Source organism: Staurois parvus, unplaced genomic scaffold, assembly GCF_062004578.1.
Source record: "Staurois parvus isolate SC_StPar_1 unplaced genomic scaffold, SC_StPar_1.0 ptg000795l, whole genome shotgun sequence".
Taxonomy (NCBI): Eukaryota; Metazoa; Chordata; class Amphibia; order Anura; family Ranidae; genus Staurois; species Staurois parvus.
The window spans coordinates 1,065,091-1,084,694 of record NW_028318591.1 but is presented as its reverse complement, the minus strand read 5'-3'; the positions used below and the strand labels follow the sequence as shown (position 1 = coordinate 1,084,694).

At 44.6% G+C, this 19,604-nt stretch overlaps 1 protein-coding gene across 1 annotated transcript in view; it reads left to right on the top strand.

Annotated features, from left to right (window-relative positions):
• ARHGAP31 (Rho GTPase activating protein 31) overlaps nucleotides 1-19,604 on the top strand; it is a 305,615-nt gene that overhangs the window by 268,170 nt on the left and 17,841 nt on the right. Inside the window, exons 8-11 of the mRNA XM_089654741.1 lie at nucleotides 3,142-3,269; nucleotides 5,333-5,392; nucleotides 14,180-14,833; nucleotides 18,131-18,360. Coding sequence (XP_089510867.1) covers nucleotides 3,142-3,269; nucleotides 5,333-5,392; nucleotides 14,180-14,833; nucleotides 18,131-18,360 — 1,072 coding nt within the window. The remainder of the gene's footprint in view (nucleotides 1-3,141; nucleotides 3,270-5,332; nucleotides 5,393-14,179; nucleotides 14,834-18,130; nucleotides 18,361-19,604) is intronic.

The window sequence follows — 19,604 nt, the reverse complement described above, 5'->3', positions numbered from 1 at the left end:
AAAGTAAGCAGATGCTGCTGCGATCTTCCTTTAGAAATCCCAGAAAGCTCTGTAAATTGTGTGTCATGACTGAATCCTCTATTAAATGTTTCTTTCTAAAGCAAGCTTTTTTTTTTATTAAAATGGGAATTGTTGTCCTCTCTGTACTAGTTCCACCTGCCCCCCTGGTACTGCCATTATGGCGCATGCGCTGAAGGGTGCTGCCTAGCCTACAGGTCCTGGCAGAGCACTTCATTACATATGTGCACATGATAGGAGACATTCCATGCATGTGCATAGATAGCAAAGGTTTTGGATTTCCTTGATAGCCTGTCTTTGCTCATGCGTGGGAAACCTGCATATGTACCAGGGGCGGACTGACCATTTGGAAACTCGGGCACTGCCCGAGGGCCCGGGTCAGTAGGGGGCCCCATGAGATGCCCCTGGTACCTTTTTCATAGGCTTTTTTGAGTTTGGGCAAGGACACAGGGGCCCCATGATCCCCTATTGCCCGGGGGCCCCATGAGTTGTCAGTCCACCCCTGATATGTACAGATGTTCAGGTGAAGCGTGTGAGTGCGCAGATGTGCCGTGGGGCTCACACAACATTTTCCTGGGCTGAACAAGAGAAAATCAATTGATACAGCTATCCACCATAGATCTGGCCCTACTCTAGTAGCTTTTTTGAATAAACGTTCGTAGGAATATTTGTACCTCAAAAGCCGTTAACTTTTAACATTCGATTTTGAAGCAAATACATTTTCCCGAGCGAAAGCCGCATTCTCTGTTAGAAGTTTGCTCGTTTATGAAAATTCTTCTGTCCTGATTCTTTGAATTTACCTCATAATGAACGCCATTTTGACCCCACTAGCGATTAGAGAATCAAACAAGTGTTCTTAAAGCGAAAAATTTAGAAAGTAACCCATACAGTATAGGAGAAGTTCTACCAATGTTAGTAGGCCTGCGTTCAGAAATTAACACAACGCCTCCGACCTGAGGTGGTAGCAACTCCTTTGAGCAATAAGAACTAGCATCAATTAGACTAGCTCACTTTGGGCCCTCAGAGTCTGGGGGCAAGGTTTAAATCTGAGGTAAGAGAGCTCTTTGACCAGGGTAGACACTGTCCCTTTAAGTGCAGTAAGGACTCTTCTGTGCGCTCATTGGGGCCCAGTTGGTACACAAGTAGACAATGATGAAGGTGATGTAGGTGATAGTTCCTGGCAGGATTGATACAAAGGGGAGGTAGAAGAAAGGACAAGGACTTTCTCTTTAAGTGACACCTGATGTGCATGTTGTCTCCTATAATGCGCTGAGAAAAGAGCAGCTTTTGGGCAAATAAAGTGTTAAACTGGCAAATGGGCTTATTGGAAAAAAGGCAACTCCACTCTGGGATGTGGTGACCAATGGCAATGGTGGCAGAAATTCCTTTGGGAGGATAGGACAATTGTTCAGAGAGCACTGATGTGATCTGGCCTGCAGAAGGTGTTGTTGGTTATGTGTTAGAGAAGACACTGGTAGCTTGTGATGAGGCAGAACACTGTTTTACTTGCGTGGCTTAAGTTGCAAACATACAGAACACATTTCAGCAGCCATCTTGGTTTTGGAAGAGAGAGAACCAACAAGTTTTACACATATGCACAACTAGTAACCTTAGTGTACAGTACCATCTACTGGTCAAGTGATATTAACACACAATACTATATAGTACATGCTGTTGTATCTCCAACAGGTGTGCACTGCGGTCAGCTCTGATGATTTAACTGTACTGTAAATGTGTTCAACAGTAGCGGCTATGGGAACTAGGCCACAACGCGTGTTAACCGAATGCAATGTCCAGAACTGTGTGTAGATTTAGTAGCAGGTATGAGGAGAATGTCAGTGTTCTCTTGTATTACTGGTGTATGGGACTCTCTCGGTGGCTTCTAGCAGGTTCTGGCTATCTTTTGGTGGATGGGGCCTCCACAGGTTCTCTGACCTCACCTGCAGCATTCCCTTTGGTCACTGTGCTCCAGGTTACCCGCCGATAGACAGTCTTGCTGAATAAGGTGGCAAGGTCAGCGGTCAGCAGCTCCTCCTTGCTTCTGCTTTCTCGGATTCTGTGGCCTGGTCTGGTTCTCCAGCAGTTGGCACCACTCTCTCTCTCCAGCTCTCTCCCTCTCACTTTCTATCTAGTCTCTCAGGCTTCTGTATATATCTGCCCTCGCCCACACGCCAGCTCTTCTGGGAAATGTAGTCCTCTGATACACTGCTCTCCAGCAAAGATCTGCGATTACACATACAAGGTCCATGGGGCTGCTCTGCAAAGTGTGAGTGCCACTAAACATATAGGACACTGCCATCTTGTGTTGGTTTTTGGACATTACTGCAGGGTGTTACATAAGTTCTACTAGGGCATGACCAACTTCACAGTGTGTGCGCAGAAATCTCCACTTCCGGCCATTGTATTCATGTTTTGAAAGGATGGTAGCGCCACACCAGCTTGTATAAACCTTTTAAAAGAGTTTTATTTTGTAACAGCAAATTCATTTCAGGGGCTCAACACCCCCCTCCCCTCATTAGAGCTATAAACCAGATTCCAGTCCAGATACTTACATTATCTCATTGATTTTCAGCCCTGATGAATGTTGAGGAAGTGCTGAGCCCCCAAAACTTGTTGGCTGTTACAAAAAGGTCTATACAAGCTGATGTGGTGACACTGCCATTCCTTCAAAACTTCAATAAACTCCTCTGGGGGTCTGGCAAGACTCCACAGTTGCTGGTGAGCAGCCTCTTGGAACGTAAACCACCCATTGCAATATAACGCATCTCCACAAGGTTCAGCGCTCCTACATCACAAAGATTGCAAAGGCCATTGTATTCAGGTAGCCATGGCATCCATATAATGGCACTTCTGAACAGTGACTTTATCTGATAGGATGCCGTCACTGTCCAGTCAATGACTTTCAACCCAACTTTTAAATCCACTTGAGCCTGGTGGTGCTTATAGGGTCACCTGTGACTGGAATTGAATCCACTTCAAAAACTCAAGTCTTTTAAGCCCAGCATAAGTCAGAGGAGCAACACCACCCCCTTCCCTTATCCTAACCAATGGAGAGACAAATAGATTTTCAATTAGACAGTAGCAGCTCCTGTGTTAAGTATTTACATCTCCATGTCTTTTTAGGAGGAAACTGTCCACGAAGTCTAAGAAATGGAAATCCATTTTTAATCTGGGCCGATCCGGAACCGAATCCAAATCCAAATTAAGCCGCAATGGGAGTGTGTTTGTTAGAGGACAGAAAGACATGGGAGGTAAGTGCGCACTCTCTATTCTCTCTGCTGGGATATTTTAAGAGTGACTTCACACTCTCACCATGGTTGGCCAGATCTATAGTAGGCAGGGCTGAATCTTGCCTGTTGATGTGGGGGTGCAGTAAACAATGTCAGGGGGGCAGAGGATGGGAGGTCAGCGAGGCAGGGGACAGGGGGCACTTCTGGCAGGGCAGAAGACAAGGGTCATTACTGGCAGAGGACAGGAGTCACTGCTGGCAGGGCAGAGGACAGGGGTCACTGCTGGCAGAGTAGAGGATAGGGGTCACTGCTGGCAGGGCAGAGGACAGGGGTCACTGCTGGCAGGGCAGAGGACAGGGGTCACTGCTGGCAGAGTAGAGGATAGGGGTCACTGCTGGCAGGGCAGAGGACAGCGGTCACTGCTGGCAGAGTAGAGGATAGGGGTCACTGCTGGCAGGGTAGAGGACAGGGATCGCTGCTGGCAGGGCAGAGGACAGGGATCACTGCTGGCAGGGCAGAGGACAGGGGCACAGCTCCTTCTCCCACCCCTGCACTGCACTGTACTGCACACATCCTGGGCACAGGCAGCAGAGCTTCTCCTCCCCACACAATGCATACCTGAGATCAGTAGAGTGTCAATCAAGGACAGAATAGTGTCAGGCTAGGGCATTACAGTGTCAAACTAGGGTGGTAAAGTATCAGATTAGGCTGGTATTGTGTCAATTTAGGGCAGCATAATGGCAGGTTAGGGTAGCAGAGTGACAGGATTGGGTAGTATAGTGGCAGGTTAGGGCAGTATAGTGGCAGGTTAGGGTAGTATAGTGGCAGGTTAGGGCAGTATAGTGGCAGGTTAGGGCAGTATAGTGGCAGGTTAGGGCAGTATAGTGACAGGATAGGGTAGTATAGTGGCAGGTTAGAGTGGTATAGTGGCAGGTTAGAGCAGTATAGTGATAGGTTAGGGTAGTATAGTGGCAGGTTAGGGCAGTATAGTGGTAGGTTAGGGTAGTATAGTGGTAGATTAGGGCAGTATAGTGGTAGGTTAGGGAAGTATATTGGCAGGTTAGGGAAGTATAGTGGTAGATTAGGGTAGTATAGTGGTAGGTTAGGGAAGTATATTGGCAGGTTAGGGAAGTATAGTGGTAGATTAGGGTAGTATAGTGGTAGGTTAGAGAAGTGTAGTGGTAGGTTAGGGTAGTGGCAGGTTAGGGAAGTATAGTGGTAGATTAGGAAAGTATAGTGGTAGATTAGGGTAGTATAGTGGTAGGTTAGGGAAGTGTAGTGGTAGGTTAGGGTAGTATAGTGGTAGGTTAGGGTAGTATAGTGGTAGGTTAGAGAAGTATAGTGGTAGGTTAGGGTAGTGGCAGGTTAGGGAAGTATAGTGGTAGATTAGGAAAGTATAGTGGTAGATTAGGGTAGTATAGTGGTAGGTTAGGGAAGTGTAGTGGTAGGTTAGGGTAGTATAGTGGTAGGTTAGGGCAGTATAGTGACAGGTTAGGGTAGTATAGTGACAGGTTAGGGTAGTATAGTGGAAGATTAGGGAAGTATAGTGGTAGATTAGAGAAGTATAGTGGTAGGTTAGGGTAGTATAGTGGTAGGTTAGAGAAGTGTAGTGGTAGGTTAGGGTAGTATAGTGGTAGGTTAGAGAAGTGTAGTGGTAGGTTAGGGAAGTATAGTGGTAGATTAGGGTAGTATAGTGGTAGGTTAGGGAAGTATAGTGGTAGGTTAGAGCAGTATAGTGGTAGGTTAGGGTAGTGTAGTGGTAGGTTAGGGCAGTATAGTGGTAGGTTAGGGTAGTGTAGTGGTAGGTTAGGGCAGTATAGTAGCAGGTTAGGGAAGTATAGTGGTAGGTTAGAGAAGTATAGTGGTAGGGTAGTATAGTGGCAGGTTACGGTTGGCTTTCAGGGAGAAAAAACTAAAATATGGGGGAGCATAGCCAACCCCAGCACCATACCCCCCCCCCCCAAGTCCAGCCATGATAGTAGGACATTTGTAGTCTTTATGTATACAAACTACCCAACTACTATGGGGAAGAATTTCCACCATGTTCACCATGTAAGACTAACACTAAACCTATATCTTTGCAGAGAAAGCTACGATCCGACCTGCTAAGAGTATGGACTCCCTGTGCTCTCTTCCTGCAGAAGGTCAGTATATATCTCATTCGTGAACACAAAGTTAGTATGTTACAACCCTAGTAAATTCACATTCAGCATATGCTGAGTAAATCATAGGCCGGGTCACTTTCAGTGGAAACTGCATGTTCAAATGAACAGAAAATCAAGAAATACAGAAAGCCGAAAGGTATATGCAAATCTTGACTTCTATTGAAAAAGTCAAGCTGGGTTTTGCCTTCCCATCCCCCTAAGCTCCCCACTGGTCACAAACACCACACATTATATTACTTCTTGACGTCAACATAACACATACATGCAATGCCAAAAGGGTGAGCTTTAGTACACACATGCCACATATACAGTGGGGATCGAAAGTTTGGGCACCCCAGCTAAAAAATTGTATTAATGTGCATAAAGAAGCCAAGGAAAGATGGAAAAATCTCCAAAAGGCATCAAATTACAGATTAGACATTCTTATAATATGTCAACAAAAGTTAGATTTTATTTCCATCATTTACACTTTCAAAATAACAGAAAACAAAAAAATGGCGTCTGCAAAAGTTTGGGCCCCCTGCAGAGTTAATATCTTGTACTGCCCCCTTTGGCAAGTATCACAGCTTGTAAACGCTTTTTGTAGCCAGCCAAGAGTCTTTCAATTCTTGTTTGAGGTATCTTTGCCCATTCTTCCTTACAAAAGTCTTCCAGTTCTTTGAGATTTCTGGGCTGTCTGTCACGCACTGCTCTTTTAAGGTCTATCCATAGATTTTCAGTTATGTTGAGGTCAGGAGATTGTGAAGGCCATGGCAAAACCTTCAGTTTACGCCTCTTGATGTAATCCCCCGTGGATTTCGAGGTGTGTTTAGGATCATTATCCATTTGTAGAAGCCATCCTCTCTTTAACTTCAGCTTTTTCACAGATGGCATCAAGTTACCATCCAAAATTTGCTGAAATTGTATTGAATCCATTTTTCCTTCTACTCGTGAGATGTTCCCTGTGCCACTGGCTGCAACACAACCCCAAAGCATGATTGATCCAACCCCATGCTTAACAGTTGGACAGAGGTTCTTTTCATTAAATTCTGTGCCCCTTCTTCTCCAAACGTACCTTTGCTCATTCCGGCCAAAAAGTTCAATTTTAACCTCATCGGTCCACAGAACTTGTTTCCAAACTGCATCAGGCTTGTCTATATGTTCATTTGCAAAGTTCAAACGATGATTTTTGTGGTGAGGACGTAGAAGAGGTTTTCTTCTGATGACTCTTCCATGAAGACCATATTTGTACAAGTATCTCTTTATAGTGGAATAGTGTACCACAACTCCAGTGTCTGCCAGATCTTTCTGGAGGGATCGTGCAGTCAAACGTGGGTTTTGAATTGTTTTTCTCACAATCCTGCGAGCTGTTCTGTCTGATATTTTTCTTGGTCTTCCAGATCTTGCTTTAACTTCCACTGTTCCTGATGACTGCCATTTCTTAATTACATTCCGAACAGAGGATATTGACATCTGAAAACGCTTTGCTATCTTCTTATAGCCTTCTCCAGCTTTGTGAGCGTCAACTATTTTCAGTTTCAGTTTTCTAGACAACTGCATAGAAGAACCCATGGTGCTGATTGTTGGGGCAAGGTCAGATGAGTCTGGGCATTTAAAACCTTTGAGATTGACATCGCCTGGTCTTCCCAGACGATGATTGAGAACAATCCATGACACTGGCAGGTCTCAGCTTTGCAAAGGGGGCAGTGCATGCTATAAATTCTGCAGGGTGCCCAAACTTTTGCAGACGCCATTTTTTTGTTTTCTGTTATTTTGAAAGTGTAAATGATGGAAATAAAATCTAACTTTTGTTGATATATTATAAGAATATCTAATCTGTAATTTGATGCCTTTTGGAGATTTTTCCATCTTTCCTTGGCTTCTTTATGCACATTAATACAAATTTTTAGCTGGGGTGCCCAAACTTTCGATCCCCACTGTATGTGTCACTGGACAGCCGATGTTTCCGTGCTGTGAGCACGCACACTGTACACTCCCAGCACAGAGACCAAGCTGTCAAAGACAGCTCTTGGTCCAGACTAACTATTGGTAGCTGGTGGGACTGGCTCCTGATCGCCAATCCTTCCTGCCTCTTGGCCATTCTGAACTTTTTAAAGGGAGGCCAGGGTGGGTGGGAAGGAGCTAAGGTACCAGCAAAAAAATCTGGAAAGCAGGGGAGGTGGATCCATGCTTACCTTTTACAGGAAAAGTCAAAATTTGCATATTGCTATAGGTGTCTCTGGATCCACGGGTCGTTCTGACTTGCTGATATCATGGAAAAGTATCTCTTCCTTTTTATCGTTGTACATTCACTTTAAATTGGATATGTTTTTGCAAGTTTACTTTCAATGTACTCTCTAGTTAATTGTGAACATTCAGGGGGCTATTTTACAAATAAATATATTGTTGGACGAATGTCTCATGAATTCTCTCAGTCATCACAATTTTTGACTGTGTTTTGCCTAATACAGTGATATCCTTTGATTGCCAGCTCCATCTAGTGGCCATATTGCAGTATTTCCCTGATTCAGGTATTTCAGAATTTTGTGACTTCACCATCCCGTATCTCCACCTCGTCCAATCAGAGAACGCTTTGCATTCTTTCATTGAATGCAATGCATTATCTGAATGGAGCCCTTGCTAAGCAGCCAATATCTAAGCCGGAGTCTACTTCAGTCTACTAATTCAGTCTACTACAACTTTTAGAGCGATCCCACAGGTATGGTATATACATTATTATTATTATACAGTATTTATAAAGCGCCAATAGTTCGCTCAGCGCTGTACATTACAAAGGGGGACAGAACATGTGACAGAACAATACCAATACAATGCAAAACATGAGGGGATCGAGGGCCCTGCTCTTTCGAGCTTACATAGTTACATTGGTCCAAGCTGGGCCAATGCAACTATGTACTGTAAATATATACCATGCCTGGAATACATCTTTAGGTCCATGATGTTGAGCAAGCAAAAGGAGGTCAGGAGTTTTGACTTCACTGGCTGCATACTTGGCCATTGATTTAGCCAAGTACTAAAGCCAGAGACAGCCTGGAAGCTAGCAAGAGAATAGGTGCAGGTACTCCCTCTTCCAAGGCACCCCTTGTCTCCACCACCTACCCATCTCCGAGCACCATCCGTTGGTTCCACCCTCTATCCACCTCTCAGTACCGCCCTTTTAGGAGAATATAGAACCAATTATTATTTTGTGGTGATCAGTAATGTGTATAGAATGTGTTAATGATAACCAAAAAAAGCAGTAAAATACCCTACAGCCAGCAACAATAGACCCACGAGCAACAATAGACCCCCCCAGCAGCAATAGACCCACCCGCAACAATAGATCCCACCAGTAACAATAGATCTCCCTCAGCCAGATACCCCTTCCTCAACTGTAGATCCCCCAAAACAACAATTGACCCCCACTCAAAAATAGATCCCCCAGTGACAATAGATCCCCCAGTAGCCAGCATCAATAGACCCTCCAGCACACCCCAGCACCTCTTTTCATTGCATACATTCAGTGCTGGAGGTGACAGAACTGCATCTCCCCATGTTCCTGCTAAACAAAAAAGCCTTGGGCAGCCCCATATTTGCTTCTTGACAGGTTTTCTTGAAAATCATGATAATAGAGGGGAGCCTGAGCTGCTTTAGAACTACAGAAAGCACTGCATGTCACGCAACTCTTACAGGAAAATCTAGTGCCAGTAAAGATGAGTTATATTTCCGAGTTATACGGGCGCCTTGTCAGCAGGGTAATGTACAGGATATCGTATGGCTGCTTTATAATCCATAGTTCTATAGCTGCTGCGGGCAATGATTGATCTGATGGGTATATATCACTATGGGCTTGTTTTGCGTAGAAATGAAGTGTAATTGAAATGTCATCTCAATGTTGGTTTCGTAAGACAATTAATAATTTATGTTACATATACAGAATATACAGTCCAACACCCAAATTTCGAGCAAAATGCATCAAATGATCATAAGGTGTGGAAAACATACATAGCAAAATGGTTTATATAAAGTGAAACTCCAGCCAGACTAAAAAGAATTTAAAATTCTTGTTTGTGATTTTTTTTTTCTGTATGTACACTGCATGGGAAAATGTTTTGGAAAGTTGATCACACAGTATTACCTATATTATATGACTAAATGTATGTAGACACTCCTCTAAATTATTGAGTTCAAGAATTTCCAATGAAGAGTACTGTTAATGCTATGGCAACGAAGATATTGTGCTCTTCCAGTCTTGTGGTAACAGTTTGGGGAAGACCCTTTACTGCTTCCTCATGATTTGCCCCCTTTATATACAAAGCTAGCTCCATAAAGATGTTTGTTTGTTGTAGAGTAACTTGAGTTGCATGCACTGAGCCTTGATTTCATCCCTACTGATACCATCCATAAAGACATGGTTTGCTGGGTTCGATGTGGAGGAGCTTGAGTGGCCTCCACAGAGCCCTAATCTCAAGCCTACTGATTACCATATATAAAGACATTGGTTCAATGAGTTTGTTATGGAGGAACTTGAATGACCTTTGCAGAATCCTAACCTCAACCCTGAGTTTTTGTGGAGGAACTTGAGTTTCCTGCTCCAAGCCCTGACCTCAATCCTACTAATCACCATCCATAAAGACATGGTTTGATGAGTTTGGTGTGGAGGAACTTGGGTTACCTGCACCAAACCCTGACCTCAACCCTACTGATCACAATCCATAAAGACATGGTTCGATGAGTTTTTCACGGAGGAACTTGAATGGCCTTCACAGAGCCCTACTCTCAACCCTGAGTTTTTTGTGGATGAAATTGAGTTTCCTGCATCAAGCCTTGACTTCAACCCTACTGATCACCATCCATAAAGATATGGATCAATGAGTTTGTTATGGAGGAACATGAATGACCTTCACAGAATCCTAACCTCAACCCTGAGTTTTTTGTGGAGGAACTTGAGTTTCCTGCTCCAAGCCCTGACCTCAACCCTACTAATCCACATCCATAAAGACATGGTTTGATGAGTTTGGTGTGGAGGAGCTTGGGTTACCTGCACCAAGCCCTGACCTCAACCCTACTAATCACCATCCATAAAGACATGGTTCCATGAGTTTTTCATGGAGGAACTTGAATAATCTTCACAGAGCCCTACTCTCAACCCTGAGTTTTTTGTTGAGGAACTTGAGTTTCCTGCATCAAGCCATGACTTCAACCCTACTGATCACCATCCATAAAGACATGGTTTGATGAGTTTGTTGTGGAGGAACTTAAATGACATTCACAGAACCATAAGCTCAACCTTGAGTTTGCTGTGGAGGAACTTGAGTTTCCTGCACCAAGCCCTGACCTGTGACTGTCAGCTTCATTTAGTGGCCATATTGTAGTATGTTCCTGATTCAGGTATTTCAGAATTTTGTGACATCACCGTCCCACCTCTCCATCTCGTTCAATCAGAAAACGCTTTGCATCCTTTCAGTGAATGCAAAGCATTGTCTGAATGAAGCCCTTGCTGAGCAGTCGACCTCTAAGCCAGAGCTTACTTCAGTGATTTCCAGCTTCTAGAGCGATCCCACAGGTATGGTATATACATAGTTACATTGGTCCAAGGTGGACCAATGCAACTATGTAAATATATACCATGCCTGGAATTCATCTTTAAGTCCATGATGTTAAGAAAGCAAAAGGAGGTCAGGAGTTTTGACTTCACTGGCTGAATACTTGGCCATTGATTCAGAACGTACTGAAGCCAGAGACAGCCATGCAGCTAGCAAGTGAATAGGTGCAGGTACTCCCTCTTCCAAGTTACCCCTTGTCTCTGCCCCCCTACCCATCTCCCAGCACTGTCTGTTGGTTCTACCCTCTACCCACCTCCTAGTACTGCCCTTTGAAGAGAATACAGACCCAAGTATCATTTTGTGGTGATAAGTAATGTGTAAAGAATGTGTTAATGATAACCAAAAATACAGTACTTAAGTTTCCTGCACCAAGCCCTGACCTCAACCCTACTGGTACTATCCATAAAGAAATGGTTTGATGGGGTTGATGTGGAAAAGCTTGAGTGGCCTGCACAGAATCCTAACCTCAACCCTGAGTTTGTTGTGGAGGAACTTGAGTTTCCTGCTCCAAGCCCTAACCTAAACCCTACTGATCACCATACATAAAGACATGGTTTGATGGGTTTGGTGTGGTGGAGCTTGAGTGGCCTGTACCAACCCCTGACCTCATCCATAAAGACATGGTTTGATGAGTTTGTTATGGAGGAACTTGAATGGCCTTCATAGAGCCCTGACCTCAACCCTACTGAACATCCCTAATTATGAGTTAGGTCTTCCCATCCAACATCAGTACCTCACAAATATGACATAAAAATGGGGTGTGCAGCGCTATACAAATAAAACACACTGTCATAAGTATGACAAAATATGACAAAAAAGTCCTATAAACTGGATAATATACAGTCCAAGGTAATGTGATATCAGTCCAAAAAGGTATATTCCAGTGGTGGAGTGTAAATGACTTCAATCCAAATGGGTATATTCCAACATCATGACATGAAGGTGTAGAAAAATTGCCCACTCACCGGAAGTGCAATTTAATGTGCACATAGAAATTCCATGAAGCCGGAAGTCCCGTGAAGGTACAGCCTGATGGTGAAGGTGCCCTCTGGTGGTAAATGGGGTAACGGCTGCCAGAGATGATGACCTGGACCTATATCCCAACTTCTCCTGCCTGGGTGGACTCCTGGAATGCTGGGCTGAGATGTGAGGGCTCAGTGCCAGGTAATAGAGATGGAAATACTCATGGTGTAGTATTATGAAGTATATTTATTAAGTAAAGATCATCATGATAAAATAAAATAGAACACGTACAGGGTTAAAGTACCTATATAGATATAATGTGAAATGAGCTCTTTGAATACACTGACCAGTGGGTAAAAAGTGATGGCCACCGGACCTCCTGATCCGGTGGCGTAACGTCAAGGCGTGCAGAGGCTCCTCCTAGAGGAGCCTCTGCACGCCTTGACGTTACGCCACCGGATCAGGAGGTCCGGTGGCCATCACTTTTTACCCACTGGTCAGTGTATTCAAAGAGCTCATTTCACATTATATCTATATAGGTACTTTAACCCTGTACGTGTTCTATTTTATTTTATCATGATGATCTTTACTTAATAAATATACTTCATAATACTACACCATGAGTATTTCCATCTCTATTACCTGGCACTGAGCCCTCACATCTCAGCCCAGCATTCCAGGAGTCCACCCAGGCAGGAGAAGTTGGGATATAGGTCCAGGTCATCATCTCTGGCAGCCGTTACCCCATTTACCACCAGAGGGCACCTTCACCATCAGGCTGTACCTTCACGGGACTTCCGGCTTCATGGAATTTCTATGTGCACATTAAATTGCACTTCCGGTGAGTGGGCAATTTTTCTACACCTTCATGTCATGATGTTGGAATATACCCATTTGGATTGAAGTCATTTACACTCCACCACTGGAATATACCTTTTTGGACTGATATCACATTACCTTGGACTGTATATTATCCAGTTTATAGGACTTTTTTGTCATATTTTGTCATACTTATGACAGTGTGTTTTATTTGTATAGCGCTGCACACCCCATTTTTATGTCATACTCTTAGAAAGGCTTTTGTGGTTCCTTTTTGTGCATTAGCGGCTTTACTTGGTGCGCTCGCTAACTTATACATTTACACTCAGTACCTCACAAATGTTCTTTTGGTTGAATGGACACAAATTTCCATAGACACACTTCACAGTCTTGTGCAAGGACGTCTCAGAAGAATGGGGGCTGTTGTAGCTTTAAAAGAGGCCAACTATTATTGGCCATGATTTTGGAATGGGATGGTCAACAAGATCATATAGGTGTCCACAAGCATAAACCAGCCCAATCTAAACCACAATGCTAAGCCTACAACTCAGCCTTAATAGTCCTCTAATTCTAACCCTAACTCTCAACTTAGTCCTCATACTTACAGTCAACACTAATTCTAACCCTCATTTGAAACCCTAACACACAACCCCAACAGTCCACCCATTAATTCTAACACTCATCTAAAACCCTAACCCCAACATTCAATCAAAAAATCACTCAAGAAGTGTAGGACGGCAATACAAGCACTGGCTCCTAAATGTCCCTACAGTAAAGTGAACCTGTTATTTTGCACAGTATATGAAAAGAACTTATTCACTTTAGATTTGAAATAGGTGCTGCTATGGAAGGCATTTCCATCCTAGAGGAAACCTATGTTAGAGATTTGTGGTAGATTTTTGGTATTCCTATATTAGCTTTTTTTCTTTCTTTTACTATAACTTCTTCCTACTCTCCCCCCCAACTCTTGTCCTCTCCTCCACTTTCCATTACACTTCATTCTACCCCTCCCCATGCTACCCTGCCCCCCTCTTATATTTTCTCCACTCCATTCCCCTTCCCCTCTCTCTTTTCCTTCCCCTTCCACCCTTCTATTCAACCCAGTTCAATCCCTACCTTTCTCTCCACTCCAGCCCCTTCTCGGGTTCTCCTTTCATCTCCATTCCCCCCTGCTCTCATCTCCTGTCTACTCCATTCCCTTCACTTTTCCCCCCATTCCATTACCATATTTTCTGATGTGCTCTTTACTCTATTCTTCTCCACTCTCACGTCCTCTCTCCGTCCTTTCATATTTCATATCCATATTTTACATTTAGTCCTTTCCTGTTCATTATATTGTATACTTTATTGACATACTTTTAATGTCCTCTCACTTTTCTCCCCATACATCTTTTCACAGGTGAAGAAGATAAAGGGAGTCGACTCAAAAGGCCTGTGGGCACCGGTGGGTTTTTCATACCCGTCCTCAAGTCCCGTGCAACTGGAACTGGCAGCACTTATGATGTCAGTAAACAAGACAGTGAGTGGGATGGCGAAGAAATAGCTGGGGCTGCAGGAGGTTCTAATCAAGACAAAGCCACCAAAATGTCTCAGACAAAGCAGCCACCAGAGCAGATGAAAGTTTTCCGAATTGGGGATGATTCTGAGAATGAGCAAAACTCTCCGAAAGGAAGGAAAATGTTTTATAGTGCCAATGATGGCTCCTCTAAATCTGGCTTCCCTGGAAGCCTGTTTCCTTTAGAAGCTTCTCCAAGACACCAAAGAAAAGCTTTGAACATCTCAGAACCATTTGCAGTATCTGTTCCTCTACGTGTGTCAGCAGTCATCAGTACCAACAGCACTCCATGCCGAGTCAACTCCAAAGACCGACCTCTTCTCTCAAGCCTGGAGGAATTGCCTCTACTGGAGCCTGACTCAGGGGCCAAATCTCCAGACTCAACTGGCAAATCTGGTCTTAAAACAGGGTCCCGTTCCCCTGATGTAACTGAACCAGTAAAAAAACACGAGCCCAGGAGGCCTTGCCTAAAAGATCTAAGCCCAGACTTTTTTGAAGGTAAAAAAATATGTCCTCTGACGTTTATGTACTAATGAGATTTTGTACTTTTTTAAAATGATCTTTTATTTACAACTGGATTCAAACAAATTTTAATTTGGAAACAATTCCATGGGTTTTGCCAGGGTTGTATTTTACGGTATCTCTGTTAAGTTTTTAGATGCTTCCTCATGTGATTCATGTGATCTTTGATATCACATGACCTAGAGGTGAGGAAACATGGCAAAAGTGTCCCTGTTCTCAGCAGTGGTCCTGGCATCTTTGATGCGTGGCTCTGCAGGATTACCTCAATGCAAAGGTCCAGGCAGCTTCCATGCGTGGCTCTACAGGATTACCTCAACACAATGGTTCAAGCAGTTTCGATGTGTGGCTCTGCAAGATTACCTCAATGCAAAGTTCCAGGCAGCTTCCATGCGTGGCTCTGCAGGATCACCTCAATGCAAAGGTCCAGGCAGCTTCCATGCGTGTCTCTGCAGGATCACCTCAATGCAAAGGTCCAGGCAGCTTCCATGCGTGGCTCTGCAGGATCACCTCAATGCAAAGGTCCAGACAGCTTCCATGCGTGGCTCTGCAGGATCACCTCAATGCAATGGTCCAGACAGCTTCCATGCGTGGCTCTGCAGGATCACCTCAATGCAGTGGTTCAGGCAGCTTCCATGCGTGGCTCTGCAGGATCACCTCAATGCAGTGGTTCAGGCAGCTTCCATGCGTGGCTCTGCAGGATCACCTCAATGCAGTGGTTCAGGCAGCTTCCATGCGTGGCTCTGCAGGATCACCTCAATGCAAAGGTCCAGACAGCTTCCATGCGTGGCTCTGCAGGATCACCTCAATGCAGTGGTTCAGGCAGCTTCCATGCGTGGCTCTGCAGGATCACCTCAATGCAAAGGTCCAGACAGCTTCCATGCGTGGCTCTGCAGGATCACCTCAATGCAGTGGTTCAGGCAGCTTCCATACGAGGCTCTTTAGGATCACCTCAACCTTCACTGAGCGTGTTTCAGTACTTTGCTTCTAAGGTGTAGGAGAGAGCAGTAAGGTAGGGATGAGGTTTGCACTAGGACACGTGCCTATGTAGCTGTAACGGTTAGCCTTGCTGGCCGTTACTAAGAACTGCAGGGTCTCTGCTGTGTCCCAACCTGCCCTCATTAGTGGGTTTTAAAGGATACCTAAACCCTAGCGCAAAAATTTCAAGAGTATCTAAACTGAAAACCGAAAATTTTAGATGTTGACACATAACACATCTTAGGTGTGACGCCTACATTAGTTTTTCTGTATTCTTAGATTTGTTTCCTTTATTTTTACTTGTTAATCCTGTAAATATCCCACCTCCTGTCCCTGGGTGGCTACACTCTCTCCTCAACTGTATCTATGAAGAGATTATGTTATATTGCTTCCTGTTAAGCTCGCTGGAATGTTTTTTGTACTTGATGAAAATGTCCCTAACTTGAAAATTTTAAAACTATGCAGCAACCACATTTAAAGACCAGTAAATTACAATATATTAAATTATTATTATTGTACAGGATTTATATAGCGCCAACAGTTTCCTCAGCGCTTTGTTACATTTTTATTCTTAGGTATAGTTATCCTTCAATATACTGCAGCTTGCCAGTCCTTAGATGTGGTGGCTGCATTTGTTAAAAAATTTTTTCAGGCCAAGAACATTTTCAGCAAGTACAGAAAAGAACTTGGTAAATATATATATACACTATATAGCCAAAAGAATTGAACTTTAATGGCCTTAGTCCGTAGGGTTCAATATTGAGTTGGCCCCGTCCTTTGCAGCTATAACAGCTTCAACTCTTCTGGGAAGGCCGTCCACAAGGTTTAGGAGGGTGTCTATGGGAAGGTTGGACCATTCCTCCAGAAGCACATTTGTGAGGTCAGGCACTGATGTCGGGGGAGGAGGCCTGGCTCGCAGTCTCCACTCTAATTCATCCCAAAGGTGTTCTATGGGGTTGAGGTCAGGACTCTGTGCAGGACAGTCAAGTTCCTCCACCCCAAACTGGCTCCTCCATGTCTTTATGGACCTTGCTTTGTGCACTGGTGCGCAGTCATGTTGGAACAGGAAGGAGTCATCCCAAACTGTTCCCACAAAGTTGAGAGCATGAAATTGTCCAAAATGTCGCCTTATGAGTTCCCTTCACTGGAACTAGGGGGCCAAGGCCAACCCTTGAAAAACAACCCCACACCATAATCCCCCCTCCACCAAACTTTACACTTGGCACATCCATTGGATTGTCAGACAGAGAAGCGTGAATGGTCACTCCAGAGAACACGTGTTGAGTTCAGGACTCTGCAGGCCAGTCACGTTCCTCCACCGCAAACTCGCTCATCCATGTATTTATGGACCTTGCTTTGTGCATTGGTGCGCAGTCATGTTGGAACAGGAAGGGGCCATCCACAAACTCTTCCCACAAAGTTAGGTGCATGAAATTGTCCAAAATGTCTTGGTATGCTGACGCCTTACGAGTTCCCTTCACTGGAACTAGGGGGCCAAGCCCAACCCCTGCAAAACAACCCCACACCATAATCCCTCCTCCACCGAACTGTACAATTGGCACAATGCAGTCAGGCAAGTACCATTCTCCTGGAAACTGCCAAACCCAGACACGTCCATCTGATTGCCAGACAGAGAAGCGTGATTCTTCACTCCAGAGAACACATCTCCACTGTTCTAGAGTCCAGTGCCGGCGTGCTTTACACCACGGCATCCGACGCTTTGCATTGCACTTGGTGATGTAAGGCTTGGATGCAGCTGCTCGGCCATGGAAACCCATTCCATGAAGCTCTCTACACACTGTTGGGCTAATCTGAAGGCCACACCAAGTTTGGAGGTCTTTAGCTATTGACTCTGCAGACAGTTGGTGACTTCTGCGCACTGTGCGCTTCAGCATGCGCTGACCCCGCTCTGTCATGTGACGTGGCCTACCACTTGGTGGCTGAGTTGCTGTTGTTCCCAGTTGCTTCCACTTTGTTATAATCCCATAACATTTGACCGTGGAATATTTAGTAGCCGGGAAATGTCACGGATGGACTTATTGCACAGGTGACCACCTATCACAGGACCACGCTTGGAGTCACTGAGCTCCTGAGAGCGACCCATTCTTTCACCAATGTTTGTAGAAGCAGTCTGCATGCCTAGGGGCTTGATTGTATACACCTGTGTCCATGGAGGGGATTGGAACACCTGAATCACATGATTAGGAGGGCGGGGCCAATACTTTTGTATTGTGATAACTAAATACAAATCTATGAATACAATTTGCTATTGACTGATTGATCATTTTACTTTGACAGAAGATAACAGGACTCTGACTCTGAAGGAAATCTTACTGGAAATGTCCCAATTACCGGATATCTTGCCAATCCCGGCAGCGGACAGGAAGCCGGTGGATTTTGTATCGATCAATAAGTTACATGAAGCCATTGAATCAGAACCCAGCAAACCAGCAGAAACTGACACAGCCAAGACCTCAGCAATGATTACCCCGACCAATGACCTGCATGCTCTGCTCCCCAATGATCAGGTAAGGACAGGAACCTTCATAGTGCTTTCAATTAAGGCCTCATGCACACTGGACGTTTAGCTCCGGTGCACGGGGTTCCAGTGTTTATGTTCTGCCCCACTTTGTATTTGTCTGTATTTCATTGAACTGTATTAGATTATTATTATTCTGTAGTATGCTGGCATCTAATGGTGGTTTTGAGATATTACAACTTTTTTACTTATGTGATTTGGTATCTCCCTCTGTACTCCCCACCTGTTTAGTGCTAGTTAGTTTAGTCCTATCTAGATTATTATTATTATTATACAGTATTTATAAAGCGCCAATAGTTCGCTCAGCGCTGTACATTACAAAGATGGACAGAACATGTGACAGAACAATACCAATACAATGCAAAACATGAGGGGATCGAGGGCCCTGCTCTTTCGAGCTTACAATCTAGGAGGGAGGGGATGGTGGCACAGGAGGAGATAGCTGTGGGGGATGGAGTGGTAGGAAGAGTGGAGGAGGTCGGCAGGTTAGCAGGGGGTGTGGTAGGCTTCCCTGAAGAGATGGGTTTTCAGGGTGCGCCTAAAGGAGAGGAGAGTAGGTGATAGACTGATGGGTTGGGGCAGGGAGTTCCAGAGGATGGGTGACACCCTGGAGAAGTCCTGGAGGCGGGCAGGGAACTAGAGAGGAGAAGGTCTTGTGAGGAGCGGAGTGTGCGTGTTGGGTGGTACTTGGATATTAGGTCAGTGATGTAGTTCGGGGCAGTATGGTAGACAGCTTTGTACGTCAGTGTTAGGATTTTGAATTTGATCCGTTGCGCAATCGGAAGCCAGTGGAGGGATTGGCAGAGGGGGGTGGCGGAGATGGAGCGGTTGGAAAGGTGAATGAGTCTGGCAGCCGTATTCAGGATGGACTGAAGCGGGGATAGCCAGCGGCGAGGCAGGCCAGTGAGGAGGGAGTTGCAGTAGTCGAGTCGTGATATGATGAGGGAGTGGATGAGCTGTTTAGTGGTTTCTGGGGTCTAAATCGGTTTCTAGATGATCTCTGTTTTTTTTTTTCATGTTCCCTTAGTCACTGTTAGTACTTCACAGGGTTTGTGTCTTTTTACACTTCAAAAGACACTTGAAAAACATTATTTATTTCAGGTACTTATATAGCGCTGTGAATTTACGCAGCACTTTACATATATATTGTACATTCACATCAGTCCCTAACCCTCAAGGAGTGTACAATCTAAGGTCCCTAACTTACATTCATATACAAAGGCCAATTAGACA